Raw genomic sequence first — 24,481 nt, 5'->3', positions numbered from 1 at the left:
AAATGAATTGTTCCTGCTGATAGCATCCGAAACGTTTTTCGACTCATCGGTAGGTCCTTCGTTTCTGGTTAGGAAAGTAGAAAATGGAAGTTTCCCTTGTACGCACAAGCTTGGTGAACGAACCGGGCAACTGTGGCGACATAATACCCATCGTGTACGAACTCACGAAAAGAACTCACGAGAAACATGTTCGCCGATTGGGCACAATAATACAAAGCATTTTTTGTGCCCAATCAGGAGCCAGCATTCACTTGACCGTTTGGAAATGGTCCGGTGAGAGTCGGTACCCAGGGGCTCTTCCGCCTGTGTTTGAAAACTTTCGTCGCGCCTTTTCTCCCGGCCCGACTGACTGCCCCTGGGTCTCCGAGGATGGAAGAAAAGTAAAGAACGGCGAGAAGAGCCCCTGGGGACAATGTCTTACCAGTCCAGTTCGCCGTTCTGGCTTCTGATTGGTGCCAGAAAAACACAAGTTTTCTGGCAACAACCAGAAGCCAGAACAGCGGCGACCGTTTGGAACTGGTCTGGTAAGACATTGTCCCCAGAGGCTCTTCTCGCCGTTCTTTACTTTTCTTCGCGCCACATTTTTCCGCCCGTTTAGACTTTCCCTCGTCCCCACTATCTGCCCCTGGGTCTCCGAGGATGGGTCAGGAGCCGGGCTCCTGTAGCCTGCGATCATGCCCTCTCCCTTTATCTCTGTAATCTGTTTTCGGGAAGAGGGCATGATACATTTCTTTCACAGATCACATGCAAAAAAGCCAGAATCTGGACTTTTTTCTGATTGGATAGGAAACAATACGGATGATTTGCGCTATTCCGATTGGCCAAATCGCCCCCATCCGTTAGTTGTTGTTGATTTCAGTCTGCATTTTTGCTTGCGTATAAATGAGCAGTGAATACACACGCGAGTTCGTTATGAAATTTCTGCCGGCTCAGTTTTCTTGAATTTGAAAAATGTCTAAATAGAAATTTCATCCATTGAAATATTTTCCATTTCATCGTTTACTAAAAATTGCAGTCAAAAATTCACCGATCATTTGAATGCAATTTGATACTGGCTACAACTTACAGAAGCGACAAACGGGTTCACTTTTCAAATAATCAATGCATGAATGGAATCTTGACCTTGATTGACTGTAATTCCTTCTTCAGAAACCTGCGAATTATTCTGAGCGATTTTCGCTTTCACAAAACTTTTCAGTTCGTGAAATATAGTGCTTCAGTCTAATTTTTTTTTTCACTGCTTTCGGCACAGAACGAATTAAGTCAACGAGTTTTTACCAGTAAATTATTTATTGTTTGCAGCTGTTAAATAAAGGTACGGTACTGTAGTATTTCATCACAAAAGAAGCATTTCTTTGCATTCTTGAAATGAATTTATCAGGCGTTATTTTTTCCCTCTCGAGCCAAAGAAGCAAAGAAGCAAAAATAAATAAAAAATAAATAACGCCTGATCTCAGGTCAGGCTCCTGACATGGTATAGCTGTACACCGAAATAATCATACATGACGTTCTTACTTGTGAAGAGGAAACGGCCGCTGACAAAAAACTACTGTGGTACTCCGACTCACTGTATGTGTAGTTCGTGTAGTTATGGATCTGTGTGCATTTGGAAGTTCGTTGCGATTTTCTTCAACCTCTAATCTTAAATGAGTAAAAACATGACGTGAGAACTCATGGCAATTTTGCAACGTCTAACGTACAAGCGTGAGTATGCCAATATTAATATTTTTAGTTCAATTTTTGCACGTGTATTTATCTGGAGGGGCAAGGTGGACCGAAGGGCAATATATTCGTTCCCAACCGTTGTTCCACAGATCTCTTATTTTACGTAATATGTTTAATTTGGAATGCGTTTTCGCGCGCTATTTACCCAGATGTAATGCAACTCTGTGCTCTGAGATAAATTTCCAGGAGCACTTCGAACTCGGCCCTAACATTCCAGATGGGGTGTCCAGGCCCCCAACTTGTAATTTTATTAATTATTGTTCTAAAATCAAACTGCTTGTTCCAAGCAGGTCAAGAAGTATTTTGTAAGCGTACTGATTTTTTTGTTCTACTGGTTGCGGAACTCAGTAATTTAAGATTTAGGGTACAAGAAGAACCAACTACATTGTATGATGAAACACATCAAAGATTTTGCGCCATGGAACAAGATTTTCTTAGGAATGTTTTTTTGTGTCAACTTTACATTGTTTTTTGCATTTTCCTCTGGCCTGTTTGAATGAATCATGCTCATTCGAGTTTGATTTGAAAGATTTCTTTTGCCCAATACAAGTTCGGGGGGTGGTGTTGGGGTCTCTAAAACCTAAAAACCACTCTGACAATTACCCAAAACCCTAGTCTAGATCTCAAACATTGGTGATATGTGGAACATACAAACTAAACAATCAATTCATCATTCTAGATAAATAGCATCACAGTAACAGCACTATCTATAGATGCTACAGTCTGTATGGTTGTAAAACCAGCATATCTGGCCTAGGACCGTCTAGGAGAATTCACAAAGATCTTTGATTCAATAACAATAGAGGACACTGGGGGAAATTTTGCATTCACAAAAAGTTCTCCTATAGCTGCAAACCTCCAACAAAAATCCAGAATCCCACATTGCCGTTTGACCTGGATTGACTGTAAAATAGAAACATATAAAGTAGCCTAACGTGTGACTGCACAGAGGCCCACAGAGGAATCTAGCCTGCACAGTTTGTTACTTTTTTGGTCTTTAGCAGGACCTTACCAAGGAGTCAAAGACAGACCTGCACGGAATCCCAATGTGTTTTTTTGGACATCAAAAACCCCAGGGGGCGGGCTACTTTAGGAATTTTTGGGTGGGGATGTGCCTTTGGAACCCTGGAACCCTTAGCCTAGCCTTAGCCTCCCCAAATCCCCCCTCCCTATCCTATAGAGTAGCTGTTTTCCAGAAACTACTAAGGGTCAGTAGCACAGTCCAGCCAAAACAAAACCTTATACCACAATTGTGTCACTCTCATAAATCTTCAACCAATTGATCAGTTTCCAGGAAAATGATACCCTTTTCTAGACCCAAACTCTCTGATTTATATATCCCTTGAGAGTAAACTGCTTGAAAACCATACCCTTCACAATGGCACATACCAATATAGCCCATATATGGCATTACCCCCAGGGATCAAAACCCACTATAAGCCGACTAAAACCTTTCAGTATACACACTTTACCTTGTGCCACCTTGTGGGGGTAAAAAAAGGTTTTATGAAAGTGGGGCAAAGCAATAAGATTGCTTAGAACAAACTCTTCCAAAAAAAAAAACATTTGAACAGTACCTTGCTATCTTTTAACAATGCCTCGAAGCCAGCGGGTATCCTTAACAAGATATAGAAAGGTCTTTGTTAGAGGTCAATTTTGATTTAAGACAATGATCGCTAAAACAAAAGCAAAAATGTAAAGAGAGACTATTGCCTTTCATTACAACATATCACCTAGTGGTACAAGATCTTAAAAAGAAATTGATGGCAAATTGGAGTCTAATAGAAAATCAGCCTCTGCTGAAAACAATTTTTTAAGACCTCCGATTATATACTACAAAAGAGGTAAATCTCTAAAAGACGTGCTTCTAAGAGCAGCTTTAAGGCAGTTGATAATGCGACGCAACCAAAATAACCACTTTGGGAGTCCGCACACTGAGGTCTGTCTTTGACTTCCTTCCAAATTGGGGAAACTGAAAACCACATCGGTCAACAAAATCCGAATAACCTCTTTATTTTTGCTAAAAAGCCAAAAAACCAGGTGCTAAAAAACAGTAAAGTTTACCAGAAATCACATTGGACAACAAAACTCAAAAACCGAAATTTTTTTAGTGAAAAAAACAAAAAGCCAAAAAACTGACCTGAAAAATGGCCAAAACCGAAAAACCAAAAATTCCAACACCCCCCTCAGTTAAATGTCGAGGTTTGATGTCACAAGCACATTAAGAGCTGCACCTAGTGTCAAAACATGGTGAGAAATCATCACATTCATGAACAAAAAACCACACGTATGATCCAGACATTTAAGAGGAAAACCTAAGAAACTAAAATCATTTTTGACAGGTTATTTAGCTGCTATATTATACTTTCCTGGAAAAGTGGAAGCACTAATAATTAGTGCATACAAATACACATACAAATTATTTGTATGGGTGCTCATCTGTAGTATGAAAAGCAAATGTTGTTCAGTTATTGATCACTAAAATCAATGTAAAATAAAGTGGTCTATGAAATGCCATCGCTTGCAGGGCATGAGGGAGTTACATGTACTAACACTCCAGCTTACTTTTCGAATGCAACTCAGTGTTTTTGATGTTTTCTTACCTGACATGTCCTATCTCTTCCCTTAAAAGTCTAATGATTGGCTCCATGCAGGAGGAACGGGGCACACAATGCCCTGTTCTATGTTATCCGTCCTTTTGGTCAACAGACAGACACAATGCAGAACTTGATTGAACTTTGCCTTAGGCACTGAGCCCAATAACAAGAGCAAAACGTTTCCTGTCTTGTTGATCTTTTTATAGAATCATTTTGATGGTCACCCTGGCTAACAAAATTATGCTAACTCTAATATTTGCTTCTTTAAAAATTTTAGAGCAACCATGGCTTGTTTCTTCACAACATATAAGGTAAGCACCAATGAAATATATGTTAGCTGTGTGCTTTCTTTTTCCCGCAATTATAGGAATTATTATTATACATGTACATAATTCCATTGAAATGTGTAAATTCTGTTTTTCAAAGCAACAGTCTTGGATTTGAAGATTTCACTTCTATGACAGAAACTCCAATATTTAGTGAAATGAAATGTAAAAACACATTTTTTCAATTCACCTTTTTTCCATTAATCTTTTGAATTTCATGCAAAATGTGATAAAAGACTAGTGGAAGTTGATAGACTTTATCTCAGTTACTTCTGGTAGTTTTCAATCAATTTCACCTAACAAAGATTTCCTCTTTCACTTTGTATAATGCATAAAACCACTATATGCTCCCTGTCAAAGAAAGATGTCTCTGGCCAGTGAACAGAGTGTCCTATCCTGTCCAGGTGTCTGCTTCCTGTGGTCTTCCCCAACTTCTTCCCCATTGCTCTTGCTTTGTTTCAATGCAGTGTTTCTAAAAAGAGTCACGTTTAGTATCATAATTTGTATCACCTGTTGCCTTTGCACTACTTAATGTGTCCTTAGGGTGGACTAGATGGGGTCTTAGGGTGTTGTAATCATGATTGTAAATATCACGCATATTCCTGGGGTCTGAGGTGCTTCACAGTAGTACTATATATATAAAAGTTGAATAAGTTTATTGTTAAAGCAAGAGTAAAAATAATAAAGCCACTTACATTTATTCTCATTACTCCAACTGTTATAAAAAAGAAAAACTACTGAATCACTAGAAATACTTGTATTGCAAAATCTCACAAAGGGCTGGCCAGCAGTAGGAATCAAGGGAAAACAAGCCAAGACAAATAAAATGTATGATAAAAGGAAAACAAAAACAGAAAAAGACCAAAAACAAAAGCAGCCATATATCAACAACAACAATGAACCAAAGTAAATAAAATCAGTTTAGCTGTGAGTCAAACTAGACTCTTAGACCACCACGTCAAGTTGGAAAATGAACAAAAATAAGATAATAAATATATTCAAAAGTAGGTTGAGTTTGATCGTCTGGGTGAGCATAGTCCTGAATAGGACTGTTGTTGTTGACAGTGACTGACGTTTCAACAACCTGTGCGGTTATTTTAAGAAGAGAAATGTTTTTTGACCAATAACATCACGACATAATTGACCAATCAGATCAATAACCCGAGTATAATACCATCAACTGACATGATACAACTCACTTTGACTCTGAAGATGACTACCGCACAGGTTGTCGAAACGTCAGTCACTATCAACAGCAACAGCCCTATTCAGGACTATGTTCACCCGGACGATCAAACTCAACCTGCTTTTGAAATGAGTCCTGGGTTCAAACCTTTCACAATAAATATATTATTTAAAACATTTTAGGGTGGAAATTCTGCCAGTAGGTCTACATGCCCTTAAGCTGGTAGAGACATATTAAACATGATACTCCAAACCAGGTCATTATTTTACAACTATGATACTAAGTCAAAGGAGAGATGCAGCTGCTGCCTGGAAAGGAAGGATATATAGTGGATCTGTAAAATAAGAACACTATGATCGCAAGGACTAAGTATTTTTTTTTTAGACATTGATGGTTCTTCTGTGCAAAACAGAAAGATGTGCACACACAGACAATCATATATTGTTTTCCATTAGGTTTTATAGATAGCAGTCCTTATAGTTTTTATGCATGCCTATAATTGCCTTGGCAGTGTGTGGCACACAAATGGTTAATTAGTTACCCTGAAGATTATCACTGAAAGTGATTAAAGTAAAGTTGTATCAGAAAGAAACAGTGCTTTGTCCTCATTTGTGATCGATTAATTTATGATGATGGGAGAAAGAGATGCTTACGACAAAATTTTTTTAAAATATGTTAGAGGTCAAAATTAAATTCTGGTTAAAATTTTTTAACCTAGTTTGATTCTCAATTCCCTTTTTCCTAATTATTCATGAATTAGGGCTAAAGAAAATTGAGAATCAACCTAGGTTAAAAAATTTTAACCTGATTTTAATTTTGACCTGTAACATATATGTTGTGGTTCAATTTTATCACTGGTTTAAATTTTCTTTTCTTTTGTTTTTGGGTATGGTAATGTATGATAATGACATGATGATGAGCTTGAAACAAAAGAAAAGAAAATTTAAACCACAACATATACACCTTACTGCAATAGCATTGTCATAGAGAATTAAAGAATGCTAAAATATGGGAATAAATTGGACAGGCTCCAAACATCTGACCTGCATTGATCAATTTACCTTCTCTGAACTCAATTTATGTCAAATTGAAGTATTATACAGTACTGCAGTGGTCGGGATTATCACTCAAAACATAATTTGCATGGCTATATAATTAATTCCTACTTCAATTTTTATTGGCAGTTTTCTTTTTCTGTTTCTGCTTTTTTGTGATAATGTTTTAATTTAACACGTGGTGATTTTATAGCTTACTGACTTGTCAGAGACATGAAAGTAAACAAATATAAAGCACTGATAAACATTTTCTCATATTAGGCATGGATGTTTTTTATCCAGTTCCTTTGCCATCACAAGCCATGGTGTGGAGTCAAATAAAAGTCTACAATGTCGAGGTTTAACTGATAGATCAGCATGTATGTGGAAAGCAGCCCATAGTTGCCAGCTTAACATTCTGTTTGGTTCCAAGTTTACTCAGAGAATAGCTGGATATCAGCCAGGTGATAGTTCATATAATGGACCAGGTATTTTATATCCAGAGCTTAAAGGACTAGTGCGACAAGGTCTGCCTGCAGTCAGTGGAACTTTAAACCGAAAATTTTTCAGTTGTGAACCTTTATTTCATGTAGAAAATATATTTTTTCAACCCTTGCCATTTGTCCACCAAAAAAGAACAGTTTTTACCAGCAGAAGTTATTTTGACCCATTGCATCATAAAACTACAAAGAATGTGAAACTGTGGCAAGGTGAAGAAGAAAAGTCTAAGGTTGAAGAGGCTGTTGAAGCCATAAAAAAGAAAAAAGAAAAACTAAAAGAAAAAGCATTTCGGATGGAATGCAGCCCAGAAGATGTTGAACCAATGGTTACTGTTGCTCCAGCCCCAAAGAAGACTTTATGGGAGAGAACAAAACATGAAGTTACACATTATTACAATGGATTTAAGTTACTTTTTCTTGAGACAAGAATTGCTGCTCGCTTATTATGGCAAGTTATGAATGGGAAGATGTTGACAAGAAGAGAGAGACGACAGGTGAGTTGCGACACAAACACACAAATATGAAGTTCATCGAATGGCTTTGTTTGATCTAGAAATGAAACAATTCTAACAACCACTAGATGTATTAAAAGTCTGGGAAGGAGTGTGGTTTTGAAGTACTGGCTGGTAATAGTTATGTTATGTTAGTTATGTAAGAATTAAATAGAGAGTACAACATCAATAGCACCAGTAAAGCTTAATTGTATGAAACACTGAATAACATGTTTTGGCCACTTAGTGCATTAATTTTTTCATTACCAGGCCACTAAGCATTAATTTTTGCATGCATTCTTGTTCTAATGTATAATATAAATTTAGTCATGCATGGATTCATCCAATTTTTCTCTCTAACTCGCAAAATAAAGCTTGGAAAGATTAAGGTCTCTTTTAATTGTACCAATTCAAATTATGGCGTCATTGTAAGTACTACAATAAACTACTTCATAAATAATAATAATAATAAATAATAATTTTATTTATATAGCGCTAAAATCCAATAATTGTCCAAAGCGCTACCTAATTACAAAAAAGAATATAAAAAAAAAAATTTTAAATTATAAAATATCTACAATATACAATATAATTCAAATAAAGCCTAAGTTATCTACTATATAAATCAAAAACATCTTAAAACAAAAGGAATCTCATAACCTATATGCTAACTTAAATAAAAAAGAAAAAGAAAATAAATATGTGTGATTTTTAAAGAAAAAGTATCTAAAAGATAATCATAAAAGGACAAAAAATGTAAAGAAAAATATCTACCTCTACAAGTGTAGTGAGTAACAGGTTTGGTCGCTATTCTTTCCAAAAATTTAATTCTTAAATGTTATTATAATACACCTGCCTGGGTATTTACTGTTAAGTTTCTGAGTACTGTGCTGTTTTTTATACCTGTTTAGTTCCTTCGCACAGCAGCTGATATATTCAGATTGGTTCCATTCCTGGTGTTTCTTTTAATCCCATTTATGGAGTTCATGCTGCCAGTGGTCATCAAGCTTTTTCCTAATATGTTACCAAGCACATTTGAGGACAAATCAAAGAAGGTATTGAAAATGGATAGATAATGTACCCAGTTAAAAGCAAGGTTGTTTGTTAGTTTTCTAAATTCATTTTTATCTGCCCATTCATTACTAGGAGGAGAACAAAAAGAAACAGCTAAAAGTAAAAATTCAGATGGCAAAGTTCTTGCAGGACACTGTTGAAGAAATGGCTGTAACAGCGAAACAAAAGAAAACACAGGAAGTTGTTGCTGACTTTGCAAACTTCTTTGAAAAGGTAATATAAATAATAAAGAGCATCTCAAAAGAATTACAATAATGAACCTACTAAATGGCTCTGGTTCTATGAGTCTTTGCATAACTAATTAAGGGAATAGAGCATACACCTACATGTACTGACCTATTCCACACTCTTTTGGGTGGTCAAGAATTTTTGTCTGCTCCACACTGGTAACAGAATGGTCATTATGTCCACCTGTACATTTTCTAAGTGGAATACTGATCATGACCTAATTATAAAGATTTTTCTATCTTCCAGAAAAGAATACACACTCTCAACACCTGGAGGGTACTCTGCTGACAGAGCAAAATATAGGGCAAAAATCAAAACCCCCCAAGAATCCCTTAGACCTTCAAACAAAACCCAAAAAAATCCTGGGACCAAAAATTAAATTTCCGAGCCTTAAAAATTTCCAGAAAGCATTAAATGATATGACGCGAAAAATAAAAACGTAAGAAATTGAAGGTCAAGTGTTTGTTTATTCATCTTACCATCTGAAGTTAATTTGTATATTAAGGTGGCCCGAATCTATTTATATGCATGATGTATTTTGATCGCATTTTTCAGCAGGACAGATTTAACCAATTTGTGTGATTTTTGGTGTCCTTAATAATGAATGGTCAAACTTGAAGGCAAACATTGATCCACTACTATCAGCAAGAATCCGCAATGATTCGCAAGAAGGCTAAAAATGATCCGCTACGATCAGCAAGCAAAGCTACAATGCAAAGCAACACTAGCAAAAGGGCACACAAGGAGCCCTGCAATTCCCCACGGGCCGCCCCGTAGGTCACATACTGAAGTGGGAGAAGACTGCTGGCCAACTCGCTCGAGTTTAACTTTGCCTAAATGATATTTAGCCACATAAAAAATGTAAATAACTTCGAAATCCTACTACAGATTTTTCCCAAACTTCAGCAAATAGGCCTCAGACCTCTCTAGTTTTACGTGTATACCTCCAAGTTTAATGTCAATCGTGACCATACAACTTGCAGCGCAAAATGTTGTCAAATTTAATCTTAAAATGCTACACTAACACATTTGTGGAAGTTGACACACAAAATAAATACTAGAAGACTGCCAATAGACTATCTCCTATCTGAAAGGGTATTAATTCTTACCCAAAGCTTTACCAGAAGAAACTAAGTAATCAGAAACCTTTGAGGAATACAGTCAGTTAGCACTACAAGAAGAACAACTTAATGCTGATGTGGGCTGAGATTAAAGAACCTCTACTTATCAAACCTACTTTGTATTAGTCACTTTCTTTTCGAAACAAATGTTAACGAGGCAAAATATAGTATCTATGGAAATCTCCTACCAGTTTTTAGCGTTGCAGGTTTGCATTTTGAGGAGAAATAAAGCCAACAACTCCAGTACTTCTACCCATCCATTTTTAGTTGCAATTGGAACCCTTGTACTTGGTAATTTATTCACTCAGATTCAGTTTGCCATTGTTGATAATGAAACAAATAAGACGATGGTCATTTTGTTTATTGTCTTTATCCCAAATGGCAAAATTCCCGCACGAATGTGACGGCAAACACATCTGTATTGTGGCATTTAACATTTTAACATGTTATGCTCTTTAATTATAACTGACTGTATTAGATTCGTCGGAAAGGAGAGCAACCCAGCAATGAAGACATCCTACGGTTTTCCAAGCTGTTTGAAGATCAAATTACTTTAGACAACATGAGCCGAGCTCAACTTAAAGCAATTAACAGGCTATTGACTTTGCCAACCATCGGAACAAACAACTACTTGAGATTTCAGCTACGGATGAAGCTACGGCAGCTCAAGGCTGATGATCTGGTAAGTGCAAAACTCTAGAACCCTGACTTCATTGTTTCTATTTTCCCTATCTGAATTAAACATGCAAGTTGTTTCTTACCTGTTGATCAGCTGATCTAATGGGATGTTAACTACAAGTAATATTCATGGCTTCCAGTACGAAAATTGCAACTCTCTTAAGATAACAATGATCTTTGAATGAGAAATTGTTAATGTTAAGTTAAAGCATCAATCAGTCTACTGGTTGGAATGAATTGAAATATTACTCACACCATGTGTGTTATTAACCATATAATTATGATTGTAACTTACTTTGGATGACACAGATGAATGTTGATGTACGTAATGTTTGTGGTTATATTTCACTGGACAGCAGATAAAAAAGAATTGAATGAACAAGGAGATAAAAAGACAGTTATAGAAAATACAGACTGCAGCCCCCCACCCCCTTACTTCATTGTACAGTGAGGTGTCCTCTGAGTCTCAGTGGTAATGAGTGCATTGCTTTTTTGTTTCATTTGTTAATAGTTAATACAGAGGGAAGGTGTTGATAGTCTAACAGAACAGGAATTGCAGTCAGCTTGCCAGGCTCGTGGTATGAGAGCTATTGGTGTTCCAGCAGCCAGACTAAGATCTCAACTTCGTCAGGTACAAATCATCAAATTGTAGTCTATGAAATATACTGTAAAGAGATCAATTCACTCATTTTATTTCCCCCAATAAACAGGGTGTTACATTCAGTCAGGTAAAGCTTTGAAATGACTTACTGTTGATAAGCCTCTAATAGTTCTGTTCTGGAAAGAAAAATGCAAAAGGCTATTTTGCATCCAAAAAGGCTTAAAGTTCTTAAAAAACAGCTAAACACCTTTATCCTTGGATGTTGAGGCTCAGATAAGATTGTGGGTAATTAAATTTTGTGACATGAAACCTGAAAATGGAGGAATGGCATAACTTGTTTACCACCAAGTAAACTACCTACTGTTACTTTCCCAAGCATTCTTGCCCCAAACAAAATACATGAAAATTGCATCTCTGGAGGTCTAAGATTTGGTGTTCAAAATTTCATCCCCCTAGAAGTTCTGCCGCCTGCAGTGGCTTTTAAGAGTTTTTGGAACTAGACATAATTAATTAAGACTGTGGTGACATGAGAAACATTTGGGGAAAACTTTTGGGATTGTAGGATCAGATAGAAGTAATTGCATGTGGGTAGTGGAACAAATTTCTTTGGAATCTTTGGGTTGACACCACATGTTTTTTTTGGCATGGCATATGCAAGGAATGAGTATTTGTAATGAAGAAACTGGCAATGTTTGATGAAAAGGCTAAGAAGGGGTAAATTAAGGTTGTTAATAACTCTTTGAAAATATTTTGAATGAATAATAAAATGCAATATTATTGAATCAACTGTTATATGTGAACAGTTATGCAGATTTCAGAGGCTTTTATCCACCTCATGCTTTCCACCTTCCTTCTTAGATCTGGATAATTTTATTCCTTTCATATCATTGTCTTAGCCTCAATTAATGAAATAAATACTTTCTCCACCAATATAATGAATGAATGAATGGGAAACAGTTAATGTTGTTTCCTGAGAATCTCAGTGAGATTCAAGAGAAACAAAATTAACTGTTCCCCGAGGGGCAAGTCTTAAAGTGATTTTTTGTATAGCTGGAAATTCATTAAACCTCGCCATAACAGCGGTCGTTGGTCAACATTCGTGGGTAGCAGGGTACTGTTGCTCTCTGACATCATGGATTTTATGATGTTGCCCACTCAGAGATTTTGGCATGAAACAGTTTTATTGTTAGATGTCATGTCACATCAGGGACATAACAAAAACAGAACTTTATTTGTTACTCTTATTATTGCAGTGGTTGGAATTGCACCTAGATGAACAAATCCCCGCATCTCTTTTGCTTATGTCACGAGCACTATATCTTCCAGAGAACGTCAGCCAAGTTGATCAGCTAAAAGAAACATTATCACAACTGCCTGAAACCTTGGTATGTATGGTGTTAAGTTTCCAAAGAAATTGTGATAAATGACATGTCTGACAGTAAATCACCAATCAGGAGCTCTGTTGCTAACCAATAAGAGTTTTTTCAGAATTAATGGGTTTGCCTGAAAGAATTTGCTTACACAGGCACGTTTATTACTGTTCCCTCTTCCTCCCACCTGGATTCACGATCACTCCACTACTGAGAAATCTTGGTGTTAGCTTGTTAACAGCCTAATTGGTGGAAAGTGCTCTCCTGTTCACTTGTTAGATAACTAGTTACTGCTGTTTGTGCCTAACATTTTGGCCCCAAATTGGAACTCCCATGTGAACAACGGGATTGTTTAGCTAGGCCACTGTAAAATTGGAGTACTGATTATAAGTATTTCATGTAAATAATGTGTTTTACAGGTAGAAGAGGCTGAAATAAAAATCTGTGAAGTGTCTGGTGAGAAAGTTGATAATAAAGTTCGCTTGGATGTGCTAAAGAAGGAAGAGCAGATGATTGCTGAGGAAAAAGAAGAACTTCTTCAAGAAGAAGAGGAAAAAAGGAAAAAGGTGTGTATAAATTGTTTTTCCGCAAAATTACACACCGGGGGTACTTAATTCATTTGACGCTTTATGAATACACAGTTGACATTCAGCTGAAACAATTGTTATTTTACTTATTGGCATGAATACATAAAACCCCTAGTTTCTATGTTCATGATTTACCTTATTATAGGAAATTAACGTTTCATGAAATAAAATCGCGTTAATTTTTGTTAACGTTAATTTTCGCGCCATTAATTAAGTGCAGCGTTAATTTCCGCGACCTTAGTTTCTATCATTTTGGTCCCAAATTCTCGACATATTCCAGACATTCTTGACGCTTAGGAAACTGAATAGCGTTAGTTTCGCGCACTTCATTTCAGATCAATCTTTCACAAATTGATTACTGTAACAACATTTCATCTTCATGGTCGCTGTAAGAAGAATAATTCTCAACATCTGCGTCCGGATTTCGGTCAAGTTTATATAAATTTGTTCCCGTTGTTTAAACAACTTTCGTTTCTTTTTGTACATCCTGTTAATTTTCTTTCTTTTAAAATTTTACCCCGCCTTTCGCGTTAATTTTCGTCATTATGGGGAAGTATTTTTCCCTTTAATTCGCGTTAATTTCAAATACCTTAATTACCACAAGCGTTAATTTCCTATAATAAGGTAACTACTTTTTCGCTTGGAGAGGAGAGGGGAGGAAGGATTTCTCAACTTTGCGGGAAATGACTCGCTCTGTTCCACTATTACTGTTTCCCTTGTTTATCTATAAATCAGTAGAAATCGTCCGTCGTGACATGTGTAACTTTAAGACAGTCTTAATTACAATATTCGTTTTGCTCTTTTTTAACGTTGACCATATTAACATATAATTAAATTAATAATAATGGCAATCGTCTTAGTAGCGACCCTTGGTTCTGATTCATATCAGTATCTTTACATGTATTTTTGAACACGTCTTGTTGATAAGAGTATTCTTTCAACAGATTGAAACCATCGCTGCTGAAATTTTAGAGGTAAGTGTAATCGTGATATATTGACTCAAAAACAGAAATGTTTTGGTAACCGTATTCAGTAATTACTTTTATAGAAGCGAATACAAAACATTGTAATTAAGCGACTAATTTATGTGAAACGGGTGTAGAACTAAAGCACATTTTGATGTATCAGCCAACTTTCCACGGTCTTTTTGATTCATGCACCTAAAATTACTATCAGGAAATAGAGTTTTACTCTTGTTTTAAAACAAACTTTGCTTAGGTAAGGAACTGAACTAAACACATCAATATCTCGCAAAAAGGAAGAAATGTCCCCTGTTTTTTTAGGTCAACAAATTGCATCTGGTTTGTCTCATGGGTCAGATGGATGGGACGAAATAGGCAAATCCTAAACAGCTACTAGTAGTTGTCTTTCTTTATGTGTTCCCATAACAACTTCTCCATCAGAGTGGGGTGGGAGGGGGATAAGGGGGGCATTCTTACACCAAGTTCTTTAAAAGCAACTGCAAAGGGTTAGGGTTCCAATCCTTGAATGCTGAAAGGATTAGTCTGGTATTTTCATAGATTTCATAATATCAGATTTCTTGACAGATACTTGAAAAATGCAACTATGGGGTTATCGCCTTTAAAAACCCACATCAGGCGCTAATCAGATTAACACATTAATTAATCTTAACGGTAACTGGCTTGACTAGATGTTCAATCTATGTATAAAAAATGTTCATGTAGTGCAGATTATTGTTAGTGAATGTAATTTTTTATATAGGTCTCCTTTCTTTTGTTGTTTTTTCATTCTCATTCTACAACGGAGCCAGGATGGTCTCTCTCATTCATTATTAATACTTCCCACAAGATGTAGAGTGTGGTCTTCTGGGGACTGATGTTTCCTGGGATTTATTGGGTTCCCGATTTTTTTCTTCCTTTATCACTCCAAAGGGTCCTAGGATTAACGAGAACTTGGACAGCTTTTCTAAGTGTTTCTGCCAGATGGTACAGCTGTATTCAATAAGCATGTCGCCAGTTATTGAACTGAAGTTTTTCCTTACCAGTTCAATGAAGTGACTTCAACACAGCACCATTATTATTAATATTATGAATACTTCAATTTTAGGATAAAGCTCCAGAAGTCAAACCAACAGCGGTCGAAGATATTTCCCAGGAGGACTGGTTATCAATTAAAGAAAGTCTTGCTCTGGCCAGCGAAAGAGATGAACTAGAGAAGATCAAAGAAGACAGAGTTGAATATCAGGAGGTAAACTCTGGTCTGCACCAACATTACCCGTCAGGGTTAAAGAAATCTTAAAACGACTTTAGTTCGTAGAGAATGTATTAAAATGAACAACAAGTATGACTTTTATGTAAGGCATGCTTTGATCGATCTTAGATCATCTTCAGTGCAAGGTTAAATACTTGAGATTTAAAACAATTAAAATGAGGCAGCTGATGAGATGTAAAATGGTGATGCGTGATGTGAATTTACACTGACATATACAACTCGTGATAAACTGTAGATGTATCAATTATTTCTCTAGCCCGAACGGGCTCTGAGTCAATAGCGTGCTTGAATCAGAGGCCATGAGGGCGAGAGGAATAATTGTTTTAGTAAAATCCAACTAGTTGGTCAAAAATATCGAGACCAAACAACTTTAGCTAGCAAAACGGCTTCAGCCGCCATTGTTTTGGTTTTCAAATCCGGCGCTTTTCGCTACTGGTGGGCTATAACATATAGCCTAGTAGTAGCTCAACCAATCAGAACGCAGCATTGATAATAGACCACTAATTGGATTTTACTAAAGAATTTTAACCAGGTAGGTAGCGAACTTCTATAATCTTATATTTTATCGGCGTTGTCCACATTTTCGACAGTTACAAAGACATTTGAAGAAATTAGGCTAACCAACACTTTTTTGGAAAACTGATTAATTCTGAGTTTAGGACCGTCATTTGTCTCAGTTATTTGTCATTTAGCGCTTCTTGTAAGAGTGTAGAGTGTAGGTTAAAACCTTTGCCAAGAATTATTTAATAGTACCTTTGAGTTTGTAAGCAAGCTTGGTCGTTGGGTAGTCAGTTATAAACTGCCAATCACTTTACGCGGTGGTCAAAAATTGGACAGGTAGATTCACTTGTACAGAAAATAACAGCAGTCAAAATTTATCTTTTTCATAAACTGGACTGCCGGCTAGTAATATATTTTTAATAAGTTGTTCAAGTCCCAGCAAAGGCTATTGTATCTTTCAAAATATTTATCCTTTTCTGATTGACCTTTGACCTCGCATTTTGTTTACTCCCTGCAAATGTTGTACTGAAAAGTATTCTCAAACATGACCTGGTGTTTTTCTGTTTGTTTCCTGCTTTGTCTTGTAGGAACTCCGTGAGCTTGCAAATGAGGATGAAAAACAGACGCTTAAAGAGTCTGTAGGCTCATCCCGACTAGGTAGAAAGGTTGATGCCATGATCAACAAAATTGAGGATCGACTCAAGCTGATCGAGTTAGAAATAGATGATCATTCTTCTGATCTTCAGCTTGATGCGGATGGGTATGACACTGATTTGTTTCTTTATCATTTGTTTTGTTATCGTAGCAGTCTCTTTGGAGTGCCTACCGGTAGCTTGCTTGCAGCACAAATTTCTGTCAAAAATCTGATTAAAATGGAGCCGTTGTATAAAGGTACAAAAAGTAGTGGAAAAAAAGCAAAACTTACAGCAAAATCTTGCTACCTTGGCAAAGTTTCAGTAGAATGCATACTTGGTTAGAAGAAGTTTTCTGATGTTTAAGCTGCCATGTTATGTTCTGGACTGAGCTTTTATAAGTGAGTTTGAAATACGTAATATCAAACTTAAGAGCGTTAGATTTAGCGGAATGGATGATTGACTTTTAGCGAGATCGCCATTGTTATGGCTTCTAAAATAATGTGTTGTTTGTAAAATGTTAGCTTGCACTGACAAGCCTTTCACTCCTGGGCGAAGTTATGGCGGAATGATTTGTCACTCTTACTTCAGTGACATTACCCCGGGTACCAGACGTTTTTGTCGCGTGTGATGAGAATCTTCGGTGTTGACAGAAACCGGAAACCGCGCTAGAAAAGTCTCTGGCACCCTGGGTACAGTGACATCTGAGTGGATGAGATCCCGTGTTGATTTGAGCCAGTAGGAGCTTTTTCTGTTTGGTTTTTATGCCCATTGTCCCATGTTGCAGAGATTTAATGATGATTTATATTCCCCACAAGTTTACAGAAGTCTCCAGAAGAGTATTAATAGGGACTTTAAGCACAGGGTCCAGAGGAGATGGGTTTGTCGTTAGAACATCAAAACCCGTCTAAAACCTCTGAAAAAAATGGGTTATAGTCTCGTTACACATTCTATAGACCGCAAACCAAGAGACTGAGGGCTCGCAAGATCGGCTTACAGTTTTGTTTGGAGAATGTTTAAAAATTATTACGGATAGTGATTTAAGGTCGTGTGTACTCTTGCAATAAAACGTGACACTGAGTAGAGCGGACGTACAAGGCAACTGTAATATCATCACGACTGTGCCATTCTTCGGTGGTCCCAACTATATTACCTCTTGCGTCTTTGGCTGTGCGTTTTGCGACTACTGGGAAGCCTTCGCACAAGCAAAACCTGCTTAAGACATCGACGACTGTTGACACGTACAACAAATGTCCAGTCTTGAAAGATCTTCACTTCAATGAAAACTCTGTTGCCTTCGCATAGATCTCTGAGATCTTTAAAACTCCCTCCGCAGCTGATGTTTTGATTCTCGAATTAGCAGCGCGATCTGTTGCTTTTGCGTTTCCGGTCTCATTCACTTCCGTCAACGAGTGATGCGGTTCACAGCGAACGAAGTCACGTGGTGCAAGTTTCCTCCCTTGTCCTTTCTTTTACTCGGCACTTCGGGCGACGTGCCGTGCGCCAGCGAGGATATGGCTTGCGGTTATTTGATTTTCAAAAGTCGATCTGGGTCAAATAAGAAGCGAAGAAATCGTTTACAGTAGGTTTATAAAGATCCCATTGGGCTAATTAATCGTGCTAAGCGACAAGTATAGACATTTTTCAAGGTGAGACTTTAAATAAGTAATTCATTTATTCACACGAAACTCCTCTGGACCCTGTGCTTTAAGCAAAGACTACGGAAAGTTCAACAGGTTCTGGTACGGACACGGTGACCGGAAGCAATTTTTTTTTCGCCACCCGTCAATGCCTCAAGTCAGGGAGTTTAAGATACCAAGACGGCTTGGCTATAGCGGTGAAAAGGTCGCTTAAAAGTGTATTCTCGTTCTTTCATTCCTTATCGTGATTATTCCATCTTGCTTACTTTGTACAAATATTGGCGAACTCTCCTGAGGTTGAAGCCGTGCAGTGACCCCCCACGGCAAGGAATGTTAAAAAAAAAAAACATTCATAAAAAAGGGCGATGCATGGGCAAATCCAGGGCTTGCTTGTGTTTTATCAGACTTATTCACACCTCCACTTGGTGATATGATATCCCTTATGAAATATCTTCTTTCCCGTCAACTATATTTTGCGTATTTCGCTGTATTTCTCACTTGGGTGTCGTGTTTGACGCCGAAATTTGGTGCTCATAATCGAAAAATGAGCCTTCAGAAATTTCCAAGGAAGATCAAAAAAGGATAAAATGCGAATATCTTGCGATTCTGTTTCAACTATACACTGGCGTTCTAAGCACGTAAAATACAACTAAATACTGTACGTACTAGACTGTACGTCCCGCTATGATTTTCTACGTATTCGGGAAACGCAGTACGGCCAGTCAATAAGTTTTAAAATTAGCAAGTCAACAACTTTGCGTGTGCCTCATATTGTTTTATCAACATTTCTTTGCCATCACTGCACGACCACTACTTGAAAATGCCTAATTTCACGTTTTATTGAGGAGGTAAACTAACGAAGACGAACTTTTTTCCTCTATGAGTTTGCCTACATTTGACAAAATAAGCGACTTGGAATAATTGCGAAAAAGTTTGAAAGAATGCGAATCAACTTTTTACTAAAAAGGGACGTTTTGACCGCTGTCGCCGTCGTGGCACCTTATACTTGAGGCATTGACGCGTGGCGGGAAAAAGATACTTCCGGTCACCGTATTAGACCCTTCCGTAGTCGTTGCTTAAAGTCCCTAATATCCAAGGCTTGGTTAAGGCTTGGAAAATTATAACTTATCCCTAACTAAAGACGCGAACCCGTACCCGGGCCTACCTGCTGTACTAACTGACCAGTCCTTTAGTGACGTAGACAGTTCTCACAGTAGCCACAGTTAAGTTGTCAAACATACTTAAGTTAACCTGAGATCAGGCTCTATTTTCGTTTCGGTTTGAAAATTACATCCCGGCGGGCAAGGCGAAATGAAAAGAGATTTTAGCAGTAGCTGTTAGAGAGAATGTATGAGAACCGCTAAAATTGGGCCTGATCTCAGGTTAACTTTAAGTGGAATCCTTTTGATCTATTAGTTAATAAGGTTCTAAATTTAAAGCAGGATGATATTCATTTTTGATTGTTCATTTCTTCTTACAGTGATGGTAAGATTAGCTTGCAGGAGATGATATCCGCTGTCCGTAGATTAAAGAACGCTCCTAGTGAAGCTAAGTGTCAGAAAATAGCTGAAATGCTTGACCAGGATCATGATGGCACGCTTGATTTGGATGATGTGGAAATGGTTAGTGCTGAAAATCATGTAATGTAAAGTTGATGGTGCTGACTGATTCTGCATGAAAGTATGGATTATTATGGAGAACCGTTCCCACCCAGAATTCATAGATAGCGTGACAAGTTTAGGCATTCTCTCTTAATAGGATGTGTTACCGGGAACAAACGGGAACCCTCAACATTACACCGGAGAGGTGGGGGGCGGGGAGGGGGTGGTTCCCAATACAACAGTGTACGCATTGTATTCTTTAAGACAGAAAACTATAAAATGGAACAGCGAATAAATGACAGTTACTGTACTTTGGTAGTGTTATGTAGCTATTCCCCCCATCTTTATGTGTTTAATTGTTTGTTTAAAATAAGTCAATTTGCTTTTCAAAAAAAAAAACTGGTGACAACAAAGTAAAAGGGCGCTAACAGATTTGACGCTGTCTCCTTGAGAACAGAACTAAGTTCTGACACTCTAAGAAATTTAATTTTTGATACTTACAATGTAATACTATGTGAATTAGTTATATATATAAAAAAGGTTTACTGCTAAGTTCTTACTTTTTCAAGGTCTTTTTACGACATTGTATGCAATGTTGTCTTTTTGAAGGTTGTAGAGTTGTTGTCAATGGAAGATGTTGACCTTACTCCGAAACAAATTCAAGACATCGTCAACTTACTGGAGAAAGAAAGTAGATTGCAGCAGGTTGATGAACAGTCAGTCAAAGATACAAAGTCAAGCCAGTAACATTTTACATGTTCATGTGGTGTTTTCCACGCTTTTATAATCGTAATCAGCTAAAGTGAATACTACAATCCTATTCTTACGCACTGACCAATTCCAAATGTGTATGAAGTGTTAACTATTTCAGGTCGTGCTTTTTGAGGTGAAATAAAACAGAAGAAGATGATTGGGTTATTTTGTGCGTCACTTTTTTCTTTTCTTTGATACGCTTCCCCCTGGGAACATTCTTCGCCGCTTGTTAGCGATAGCCTCGGTAAAATTGCCTGTAATTTCCGTGGTTGTCTCCACTCTATTTTGTTTGGTTTACTTGTTAAATTTCGCTTTTCCTTTGGTAGAATTCTTGAGGGTCCACATTTTAAAAGAACTTTCAAGAGTTCCTTGGCTTTTATTCACGGGTAAAAACAATGTTACAGACTTTTAAACTGTGATACAGCTCTCCCGGATTATGGCAAAAAGATGGACGGCCAAGGTGTTTCTCCTCGAGCTAAATTCCTCAGAACAAAATTATAGTATGAATTTCCTTGTAGTCATCAATATACATTATACAACTTTTCGTTAAGCGTTTTGGTGAATTAGATTACTTAGTTTTTTGCATTTAGACAAAACAGAGTTACATGAACGCCTCAAAATAGTATCTCCGCTGAGCAACTTGGGTGACAATTATTCGACTTGAACGTCGATGGAAGGCTGCGTGGAAGACTACGACTGAACTATGAGGCAAATTGTAATTTTACATTCATTTTTTAGCTTTGTTTGGTTGTGAAAAAGCCAGCTATCAAGGCCATTTTCCGTTCTGCGCTCCTTTATTTAAGTTAAGCTGGACGCAGTGTTTTCCATTTTATATTTATTACCGGATGTTGGCTCTTGACCATGTTGGCTTTGCTCACTTCTGCCTTGATGTCCAGTGAAAGTACCCGTCAGTGTATCACCGGCCGGACCTATCGCAGTGTTTCCAAAATAAACAAGGAATATTTTCGGTACCAGAAGACCAAGAAGAGTTATAGTTCCAATAAGAAATAACGAACTACACAAGAAGTACGATTTGTAAATACTATTAGCAGCATTCAGGTAACAAGGTAGAAATATCACCCACACCGAACACGACAAATACATCGTAACTCCGATATATTTTGCTTCGTTAAAATTCCTTGGAAAGTTCCGAGTTCGAAATGCGAACACTGTGGAGACAAACATCAAAATGGCGTTGAAACACAAGTTGATCGCTACGTTGAAGTCGTCTGTACTACATTCAAGGATCACGTACTCCTTATGAGAATAGGAGTTCACGGCATTAGGTGGTTTGGATAGAACCCAAATCATAGTTATGAGACACTGCACTCCTGTAATACCAATCGCCACCAACATTTGTGATATCGGGCTTACGAAAGAAGGCCGGCGAACTGACTTCTGCGCAGCCTTAAATATGCGATAGATACGATTTGTCCTCAACAGCACCGGAGCGTAACACATGGTCATCGACACGCTGTCTGCGAAACGCCGCACCCCGCATAATGTGTTTGTAGGTTTCATAAAGTGTACCAGTACCGAAACATAACATGACACAACTCCCATAAACAAGATGACAGTCAGTTCTCTTCCAGATGCTTTTATGACGCGATGGCGTCTATTCATAAAAAAAAACAAAGCAGTAGTAATGCTGCTGACAATACCAACTGACGCAACTGCAGTTAAAACTTTAGCGCGGATATCAGACCAAGATGGGAAAATAACTGGTAGTTGGACGCATACAGTAAGATTCTGACTTGGGATGCTTCCCGGACTGCATAGAGAGCAAGTGTTGTTTGTAATGATATCATTGGACTGACAGCTTTCACATCGCCAACAGCAGCGTGCATTCACAAGCTCTGGAACTGTGATCTGTTTAGAAGAACATAGTTTGCTACAATATGATTGTGGTGTTTTAATTTTTCCGACACCCCACAGTATCTGTCTTTCATCCAAGTTTATATGTCCCTTGATGTTTCCATATTTACTTAGCGCACCACTCCAATTGCCCACAACTACGTGCCGAAACTTTTCCTCTATCTTTTTAAAATTCAGTATGTTGTAGTCACCATCCACATCGCCATTTTGGTTGAATGTTACTTTGGAACTAAGCGACGCGTCCTGAAAAGTTACGTTTTTTAAATATATCAAGAACTTTTCTCGTTTAAGGTGTTTCATCTCTGCGCATAGGCCAGACTTCCCAGAGCACAATTCTCTATGCATATTGTTAAGTGCATGTGTCACAGCGTAAACGGCATTCATTACAACCCGAACAGGCGCAATGTCCAGATCTTGAGGTAGAGAGTCGTTTAGGCGACATTCTCGCGAGTAATTAAGTGGCCTAGACGAGTTTACAAGCTTGCACTTTAGAGTTTCTTGAAAAAATTCATCAAACCATGGACCGTATTTATTGTTGGACGGTTTCAAGTTTAAGAAGTACTCTTTGAAACGATTGACTTTTCCTTCAATGTAGTTTATTGTGATGGCACCATCTCCTGCCTCTTCGGCTCCGTCGGTAACTTCTTTTCTATCTCCCCAAGAATTGCTTGCAAGCCAGTAAAATTTTTCCCCATTTTTCAGAACTTTATTTGCTGCTTGAACTAGCCCTCGGTTATCTCGCTGAATACAGAATAACACAACGACATCTACTTTGCCGTTTGAATTTGCTTTTCTTGTTTGTTGAAGTTCCTGGATGGTTTTTAAGTAATCCCCTTCAGTTGGGAAGGCGGGAAGTTTTTTCTTGTTTGCAATACATAGTCCCGCACGCTCCGCCTCCTCGTAAAATTTCTCCATTCCTTTTTCTCCGTACTGCCCTGGAGAATATACAGTCATCACATAGCTCCATCCAAAATAGAGAACGACATCCACCATTGCCTTACCTTGGTACGAGTTTGATGGCACAGTTCGTAAAAAATACCCATAGATTTCTTTATCGCTGAGAACTGGAGTGGTCGAACCATAACTTACTTGAGGAATGTTAAACACCCGAAACATATTAGCAACAGCGACTGACACATCGCTCCGAAATGGGCCAATTACGCCAGACAACGGTGGAGTCCCGTTTTCTTCTCGAAGTGCGTACTTGATGATCTCTTTAGCGCCATCAGAACCAATTGTTTGACTTCTACATGTGTCGTATATGTTAGCACCCAGTTTTATACCTGGAAGGATGGTGGAATCATTGTTGATTTCCTCCAAAGCAAATAACATGGATGCGAGGTACTGGTAACCCGGATGTCGGTCTATTTCCCCACACGCGTTTTCAGTCTTGTCACTGCGACGGTGGACAGGGAATAAACCTCCGAGAACGATGTCACCGTCTGTGTGGAGGGAAGTTCGATTGCCTTGATCTGTTCAAATGGGTAAACAAGCAAACAATAAAAAACAGAGCTATAATTATCTATAATTATTGTACTAAAGCCGAAGAGGTGCCTCAGACTGCAGACCTTTGTCGAGCTTTGCGGGAAGCAACAGCTGGAAATACGTCTGCCTTTGCAGCGGGCTTCCACTGGAATGCACAGAAACTCGACTTCATGTAAGCCAATATTTTCTTAATTAGACAACACTGTGATGAGAAGGCAATTAAGTGACCTTTTTAAGGCGTCGA

General features: G+C 37.9%; 2 protein-coding genes across 2 annotated transcripts; one reads left to right on the top strand and one right to left on the bottom strand.

Moving 5' to 3' along the window:
• The first annotated feature begins 1,565 nt into the window (after positions 1 to 1,565).
• LOC140933055 (mitochondrial proton/calcium exchanger protein-like) lies at positions 1,566 to 21,042 on the top strand. Its single transcript, XM_073382573.1, has 14 exons — positions 1,566 to 1,704; positions 4,600 to 4,633; positions 7,151 to 7,862; positions 8,771 to 8,914; positions 9,006 to 9,146; positions 10,761 to 10,964; positions 11,472 to 11,591; positions 12,815 to 12,946; positions 13,351 to 13,497; positions 14,463 to 14,492; positions 15,586 to 15,726; positions 16,839 to 17,011; positions 20,004 to 20,145; positions 20,734 to 21,042. The coding sequence occupies exons 1-14, from the start codon at positions 1,674 to 1,676 to the stop codon at positions 20,869 to 20,871; spliced, it is 2,289 nt and encodes a 762-aa protein (XP_073238674.1). The 5' UTR covers positions 1,566 to 1,673; the 3' UTR covers positions 20,872 to 21,042.
• Positions 20,595 to 24,217, bottom strand: LOC140933054 (metabotropic glutamate receptor 3-like). The gene has a single exon (XM_073382572.1). It carries the CDS (start codon positions 24,082 to 24,084, stop codon positions 21,676 to 21,678), a length of 2,409 nt encoding a protein of 802 aa, XP_073238673.1. The 5' UTR covers positions 24,085 to 24,217; the 3' UTR covers positions 20,595 to 21,675.
• Between the last annotated feature and the right edge of the window lie 264 nt (positions 24,218 to 24,481).

This window comes from Porites lutea, chromosome 4, assembly GCF_958299795.1.
Source record: "Porites lutea chromosome 4, jaPorLute2.1, whole genome shotgun sequence".
In the NCBI taxonomy this organism is placed as follows: Eukaryota; Metazoa; Cnidaria; class Anthozoa; order Scleractinia; family Poritidae; genus Porites; species Porites lutea.
This window is presented reverse-complemented; position numbering and strand designations above follow the sequence as displayed.

Bases quoted from the DNA above. Each gene is read 5' to 3' on its own strand.
- LOC140933054 (XM_073382572.1), bottom strand. From the start codon at position 24,084: ATGTTATTTGCTTTGGAGGAAATCAACAATGATTCCACCATCCTTCCA.
- LOC140933055 (XM_073382573.1), top strand. From the start codon at position 1,674: ATGGCAATTTTGCAACGTCTAACGTACAAGC. The intron at 1,705-4,599 runs GTGAGTATGCCA...TAAAAATTTTAG, and splicing joins GCAACGTCTAACGTACAAGC to AGCAACCATGGCTTGTTTCT. The intron at 9,147-10,760 runs GTAATATAAATA...TGACTGTATTAG, and splicing joins TTGCAAACTTCTTTGAAAAG to ATTCGTCGGAAAGGAGAGCA.